The sequence below is a fragment of the Acipenser ruthenus genome, chromosome 2, assembly GCF_902713425.1.
Source record: "Acipenser ruthenus chromosome 2, fAciRut3.2 maternal haplotype, whole genome shotgun sequence".
Taxonomy (NCBI): Eukaryota; Metazoa; Chordata; class Actinopteri; order Acipenseriformes; family Acipenseridae; genus Acipenser; species Acipenser ruthenus.
Window position 1 is genome coordinate 104,213,600 of NC_081190.1, and position 8,272 is coordinate 104,221,871.

The 8,272-nt window shown below is 35.4% G+C and overlaps 1 protein-coding gene across 1 annotated transcript in view; it reads left to right on the forward strand.

Annotated features, from left to right (window-relative positions):
• LOC117408332 (actin-binding LIM protein 2-like) overlaps positions 1–5,138 on the forward strand; it is an 86,935-nt gene extending 81,797 nt beyond the window's left edge. Inside the window, exon 22 of the mRNA XM_034013238.3 lies at positions 546–5,138. Coding sequence (XP_033869129.3) covers positions 546–659 — 114 coding nt within the window. The 3' untranslated portion in view covers positions 660–5,138. The remainder of the gene's footprint in view (positions 1–545) is intronic.
• The last annotated feature ends 3,134 nt before the right edge of the window (positions 5,139–8,272 follow it).

An 8,272-nucleotide genomic window follows, 5' to 3' on the forward strand; every position in this document is an offset into this window, starting at 1 on the left:
TGTAGTGTCTCCTGGATCATATAAGCCAGGTTTTCACACCACAACTGTGTGTTTGTAGGGGGTCACAGCAGGCATTTAAAAGAAATGCCCTTGAAAGCTGTAAAAGTAATGGACCTTTAAATGTAACGCTGTAAGGATGTGACATTTTATCTAGATTCATGATTGTAGCAATTTGTGAAAATATAAGGTCATTACTAATCAACTCAGTATTGCAAAATAATTTTTTAATTATTAATGTGACAAAGTTTTTGATTGATGATGCTGTATTCATACAGCTTTGATTGGAGAGTCACCTTTGATTAATATAGTACATTGAAGAAAGGGGTGTGTAATTCGGAGTGTAAATTAGATCAAGCAGATAATTCGGGGAAGGAAAAGGGACATATACATACAAAGAAAATAGACAGTCTATGACTTAAAATTTCCGTACAGGTGTATGCAGTTGGAACCAAGTCGTTACAGTGTGGAATGCATTCTGAATTTGACCACCTGTAGACTGTAATGGGCACCTGTTAGTTTACTCATTTCTTTTTCTCTTTTTGCAGAGGCACTTGTCTCCTGAAGAATTTGGGCGGGTTTTTGGAATGACGATTGAAGAGTTTGATCGCTTAGCACTGTGGAAAAGAAACGACATTAAGAAGAAAGCACGCCTTTTTTAAACACAGAATATAGAATTTCTTGCTTAGCAAAAGTCCTGTCTGGTGGAAGAAAAATGCCACAGGATTACTTGCAATGTCATCACTCTTTGAATAAAGATGATCCAATGGAAGCCAGCAGGAATAGAGAGAGCAACTTCTCTTTTACCTGGTCTTAGTCACAACCAGCCCATACAGGGCAAATAACTGAATTCATTTATTATTTTATTAATTAATTAATATTAAAAAGCTTTCGTAACAGTGTAATAGTTTAGGTCTGTACACTGATAGTACTTTGCACTGCCACTATAAACTATAATTTGCATTATGTTACAGAACCAGGTGACTAAGGCTAATAATACATGCTTAGGCCAAAAAAAAGAAAACAAAAAAAGATTTTTCATTCTTTTATTTTATAGTAGTAAACATAGAAAGCACCTTATACAACTTTTATGTTTTTTCAAAACAAATCTAGAATGGTTCAGTACTGTTATTTATTACTTATAATGCAGATATGTTCAAATAATGTCTATGGTGTATTGTTTAGACAGAAAAGAAACAAGGATGATATTGACCTTATAATTCATATTGGCCATAGAAATGCCTTATGGTACCCCTGGCACATGCACAGATTTGTTGTTGGGGGTGGATGGGAATCATTTTTTATTTCAATTTGGTCTCCCTGAAAATTACAGCAGTAACAGACATGCAAATCATACACTACATAATATTTTATTTTTCATCAAAACAGTATTTCTATTGCTTTTCTTTTAAAGTTTTGATCTTAAACTGTACATATTAGTAGAACTCACAAAATGTCGCAGAGGTGATTTCTGAGGTTTACAGAATAGCTTTATGTTATTCTCCGAGCAATTCCAATATCTAATTTATTATTTTATTCACCCACTAATACAGAGTAGAAAGCTTTATTTCTTCTTGTGCTGGTGAAAGTGTCACTCCCTAAGGGTTATCTCTGTATGATAAAATAGACCAGATTTAATCACAGAGATCATGATACAACTCCAAGATCCCAAAGCAACCCAGTCCTGAACACAGACAGGAAGTGACACTTAAAGCTGAAGTAAAATGTGCATCAACCAGAAAAAAAATAAATAGGTGATTGGACACGTTTTCCAGCTATTCATTTGTTACTTTGGAATCTAAAGGGTGGCTGAGCAAAACACTACCACTGCTAAAATCATTACACCATTGCAGCAGCAAAGGTCATTCAAAATGATCTAGACTGGGCAGACACATGGCAAATGACATTTAATACAAAAAAGTGTAAGGTACTGCATGCAGGCAATAAAAATGTCCATTATAAGTACCATATTGGTAGATACTGAAATTGAAGAAGGAATCTATGAAAAAGATCTGGGAGTTTATGTAGACTCAGAAATGTCTTCATCTAGACAATGTGGGGAAGCTATAAAAAAGGCCATCAAAATGCTCGGATATGTAGGAAAAGTGTTGAATTTAAATCGAGGGAAGTAATGTTAAAACTTTACAATGCATTAGGAAGACCTCATCTAGAATATTGTGTTCAGTTCTGGTCACCTCACTACGAAAAGGATATTGCTGCTCTAGAAAGAGTGCCTTTTAAACCAGAATTATTCCTGGTTTAAAAGGCATGTCATATGCAGACAGGCTAAAATAATTGAATCCATTCAGTCTTGAACAAAGAAGACTACACGGCGATCTGATTCAAGCATTCAGAATTCTAAAAGGTATTGAAAATGTCGACCCAGGGGACTTTTACGACCTGAAAAAAGAAACAAGGACCAGGGGTCACAAACGGAGCTTAGATAAAGGGGCATTCAGAACAGAAAATAGGAGGCACTTTTTTACACACACAGAATTGTGGGAGTCTGGAACCAACTCTCTAGTAATGTTGTTGAAGCTGACACCCTGGGATCCTTCAAGAAGCTGCTTGATAAGATTCTGGGATCAATAAGCTGCTAACAACCAAACGAGCAAGATGGGCTGAATGGCCTCCTTTCGTTTGTAACTTTCTTGTGTTCTTATTAGTGACCCTCCTTGGTGCCTTACATGGATGGCTAAATGCAAGCAGTGCTAGAGATGTTCATTTTAATATCCCTGGTACAGCACAGAGGGGCCTATTGTATGACTGCAGTTGTTGTCATTTTTAAATGATAGTAGAAAACCAAATAGAAAAGGGAATTTTGTTTTTTAGGAACACTGTTAGACTTTTAGAAGAAAAACTTGTGCTGTTGTAAAAAATGATGACAATCATGCAGTTTACTTTCACATCAATCTTGAGACAGCTGTAGCTGACAGCAGTGTTTTTTTTTTCTAAATCGACCGCGAAAGATCAATTGATTAACCCCTGAATAATGGGCATATTGTATTTTGCAATCATATCATAACAGGTTCCACTCAATTATGTATAAATATCTACCAACCTAACCGTACCTATAGTACCTGTATGTGTAAAACTGGTCTGAAGCAAACAGTTTTGTGTTTTATTCACCAAACTGCTGTGTGATTTTCTTTTACCCAGGACACTCATGACTATGGGATGCCATCAACTCATTGAGGTTCTTCTGTAGTAATTTACAATGTAGGAAGCTTTTCGAATTTCAGCAATGCATCTGTCTAGCTTCAGTGATGTCTAGATGGAAATGTGTGGAAATGTTTAACACAAAGGTTTATACACATTTTAGGACTGTTTAGTTCTGAAGGTTTAAGCTTGCTGTTTGAAAAAGTGTAAATTGTGAAATCATTATTATAGTAGCTCAATATAAAAAGCAAAAGAGATGTGGCAACAAAAACCTTATATTCAAACAAAAAAGAAAGTACATTTATTTAAATATATATTTTTGTATAATATCCCAAAGAGTCATTATAAATGCAACTTTATGCAAGCAGAGAAAAAAAAAAACATGCAAGTAAGCAAGTTCAGGTAGTTAATGCCAGCAACAGCTAAAGTTATTTTTGTGTGCAATACTGATCTTCAACATGATTCTTTCGAATTTTCTGTCAAAATCCTTAATATGACCAGTGTCAAAATGACGCAAAATTAAGACACAAGTTCAGAGTTTAAAAGACTTCAAACCATGTACTGTTTCTATTTCCTGACATGCAGTTTCTGATTATATTTAGGTATGTTACATATTACAGTGCTTTGGAATATTGTTGAATGTATTACCAGCATTTATTGCAAATAGATTTTTATGTAAGGAGAAGATCAACATGTATTTCTAATCTGTAATAACAAACGCAGTTATTAATGCAGACTTTTGGTAAGGTATATTATGTTTGCTTTGTTGAAAGTGCAAAAAGTGAAACTATTCAGTTAACAATATTGAATACCCTTGACAGTTGTTTCAGTGCAACCCACTGTGACAAAATCTGACTGTTGCTTTTGTTGTTAATGTTTTGTCTGTTGATAATATTCCAAGAAACAAGAATGTCTGACCCTACATAATCTTGGCCAAAAAAATTAATCGGAACTCAGTCTAGCCAAGGTTTTAGCTCAGTTGGCCTTTTGCAGCATCAAAATCAGTGTGAACATTAAAATTCATGCTCAGTCAGTAGAGGTGCTGTAATAATGAAAGTAAGAAAGTACTTGGTTATCCAAACATGTAGTTGCTCCAGTTAGTCAATTGTTCTAATAATAATGAAATAAAAAAGATTCTTAAAAGGGGGAGTTGTAGGATTATTCTCATTATCTGGGTTTCATATATGACTTCCATTGTGTGTGTGTGTGTGTGTATTACCACAATGGTGTTGTAAACCTGCACAACACATCCCACTGAAGTTCAAGAGCATCTGGAGACAAGCAAAAAAACTGCAAATGTTCTTCTTGCGATGCTATCACAATGTCACTTAGGTCAAAGAAGTTTATGGGAAATTAAATCGTAGTTCATTTGCTAATTTGTATTAGTTCAACACTAGGAGATGAGGAAAGCTCAAATGACAGCTATGGGTTTAGTTGTAGAAAAACTGAAAAAAATGTTTTTTATTGTCTGAAGACGCAGAGCTTTTGGGTCAGTCTTAATAGATAGCACTAGAAATGGTGCAAGTCCATTGACCTAAACTTGCAAGAGAATAAAATCAAATATGTAACATGGAAGTCAATATTAACAACATTAAAATCAGAGGGGTTTTTTGACACTGAAATATTATTGTGTTCTTCACTTTGCATTTGTACATTATAGCACCAGACATGTACTGTCTTTGTTGTAAGACTTTCCCTTATCTGATACAAACATTCAATAAGACATCATGCCTTTTTTCACAGAAAAAAAATGTCTTGTATACATTTGTTTATTGGTGACTTTACATTTTGCTATAAAAATCTAAAATGCATTTAACCACCACTCTTAACATAATTTCATTTATATTAATGATTGTGTGTATTTGTAACAAGGCAATGTTCAGATGAAAGTGTAAATCCTGCCGTAACTTAAGCTTTTTGTTGCTTTGCTGGTTTGCAAGAAAATGCTAATGTTCATCTTCCAATAAATGTTTAATTCACTATTTTGTCTATTTATTATTACTGTAAAGAAAACATTTTAAAAAATCCACACAGACACAAAAACTCTATTCATAGAAGCCACCTAGACAGATATTGTGAACAGGTTAAGTGGTGTTGATCACTTACGTTAATGTCCATCTTGACACATTATTATTAGGCTTCCAAGCCAGAATGGCTGGGGAAGCCTATTGTTATTGTAAAGATATTTATTAAGTTTCCAAGCTGGCTTAAAAAGCCTATTGTTATTATAAGAAAAAAATAAAAAATATATATATATATTGGGGCAGCAGTGTGGAGTAGTGGTTAGGGCTCTGGATTCTTGACCGAAGGGTTATGGGTTCAATCCCCAGTGGAGGACACTGCTGCTGTACCCTTGAGCAAGGTACTTTACCTAGATTGCTCCAGTAAAAACCCAACTGTATAAATGGGTATTTGTATGTAAAAATAATCTGATATCTTGTAGCAATTGTAAGTCGCCCTGGATAAGGGTGTCTGCTAAGAAATAAATAATAATAATAATATATATAATTTTTTTTATTATTATTGTCGGTTTTCCTCCCAAAATTTAAAACTGCTTGTGTGCACACGCGGTGTAACCAATCAACATGGAACTTGGTAGGTATCATCCCGTGTAGATTACAGTTCAGATGCAAAAAATTGCGCTCCTCCATCAACCAAGATGGCAGCCTGATACATTTTTTGGAAAAACCTTTCAAATTCTTCTTGGGAACCGGTGAACCAATTGAACTGAAACATCAGCAACCAAACCCACTTCAAGTTTGTGAAGCAGAAGTTGCTGTGATAAATTTTACTATCAAAATGGCTGCCACCAAATTCGCCAAAACGCACCCCAAACATAACTCTTAAGTTGGTAGGCATCATCCTGGGGACAATGGAATTCAAATATGGCAAAATGGTGTTCTTTTGTAAAACAAGATGGCCACCAGACCTACGTTTCGTTCTTAAATTTAAAACCACTTCAGTTGAACACGGTTTAGTTGACTCCAAAGATGACAAGCATCATCCCTGTGTCAATACAACTGACTTTTTCAGAAATGGTGTTTGTGTGTAAACCAAGATGGCCACCTGGCGCATTTCTTTAAAAACATTTTCAAAATCTTCTTGGGAACCAGTGAACCGATTGATCTGAAACACGGCATATGTCATCAACAACCAAACCCGCTTCAAATTGTGAAGCATAAGTTGAAGCGATTAATTTGAATATCAAAATGGCTGTCACCAAATTCGCCAAAACACGCACCAAACATCAAACTGCTTCTGTTTGAAAACCATTTGACCAACTAACTCTGAACTTGGTAGGCATCATCCTGAGGACAATAGAATTCAAATAAGGAGAAATTGTGTTCTTTTGTAAAACAAGATGGCCACCAGACCTACATTTTCTTTCAAAGTGCAGATAGGTTAATGAAAAATACCTTGATCATAACCTTTGACCTCTCCTTTAGGTTAAATTTAAAACTAGCTTATGACTATGGTGTTTAAAGTTATAAAGTATTGTGAGATAATGAACTAATGCAGTATTCTGAATTGAAACTGCTCCATAAAACTGATCTGTTACTTGTGCTGCAATGCTACAGCTTACCAACATTTCAGTTCTAGTTATTATTATTATTATTATTATTATTATTATTATTATTATTATTATTATTATTATTATTATTATTATTATTATTATTATTAGTGTATTTAGCAGACGCCTATCCAAGGCAACTACTATCCACATCCACTTGGAAGTCAGAAGAATGATTTGGATACAGACAACTCCTATCCATTATCCTTCCTGAGCACCAATTAAATTAACATAAAAAACATGATTCACTGAACATAACACATGATTCATGAACAAAGAGCTATGGCTCTAAATTGCTTTAGTGTATCTGTGAATTGGCCCACTTAACAAATGTACTAATAAATCAGCACCAACAGGAAGTGTGCGCTGTTTAACATCATCCCTCCCACATCTAGAAGATGAGTAAAAACAGAACTCTTACCAGTGACATGGGGATGGCTGACGCAGCAAGCTAATTCACTAGCCTTTCATCTCTGCTATACTGCAGATTGGGTCCAAACTGTTAAGTCATTATTGTTTGTTTATTTAGCAGACACCTTTATCCAAGGCGACTTACAGAGACTAGGGTGTGTGAACTATGCATCAGCTGCAGAGTCACTTACAATTACGTCTCACTCGAAAGACGGAACACAAGGAGGTTAAGTGACTTGCTTCAGATCATACAGCCAATGAGTCAGTGGCTGAGGTGGGATTTGAACCAGGGACTTCCTGGTTACAAGCCCTTTTCTTTAACCACTGGAACCCACTGGAATTAGCAATTCCTAACATTCACTTAAGTGCAGGTACAGTATGAACCATAAGTTGAATGGTACCATAGTGGTGACCATTTGACCAATCAATGGTGTTGGTACCATTTTTGTGGTGTGATACTGTATCAGGATCATTGTATTGATTGGGTTGCCATTGCAGATTAGTCAGCTAATGGTTCTATACTGCACTTTAATTATAATGGTATTGTAGTTTTTTTTTTTCTGTAAGGGTTGGTAATTTGTCACACTCCAGCACAGAGTGCACTGTTGGTAGTGGATTTGAAATATCAGTTATATTAAATAATGTACAGTATTTTCACACAGGGTTAAACATACATATTGGCTGTATGACAGGACTGCCCATCTTCGAAGACTTTGGTAGAATACAGAACATTTACTTTGTAAAGGGTCCACCTTGAATATGTATGCATTTTTATCAAGCTTCTCTGCATCAGTTGTTGTTTCCTGATTCATGTAGCATACAGCTGTTTGGCATCATAGTGCTTGAACTCTAAAGCCTTGTGAATGACAGCATTTATGAATAAGCATATGGCACTGAGCTGAGCGGTTGGCTTGTTTGAAAAAGTAAGCTCTCTGTGCTTTTGACCAGATAGCAGAAGAGTTAGATTACTGACAATGGCTTGTGTCCAAGAAGGAGTGCATGTGTTGGACAAGGAGATGATTTAATAACATTACGAGAACAGGGCTTGTATGGGGAAGCTGTAGACCAGATACTTCATGGGAGATTTGAGATGCTCCGTATACCTAAATAATTTTAATATGTTAATACATGCAT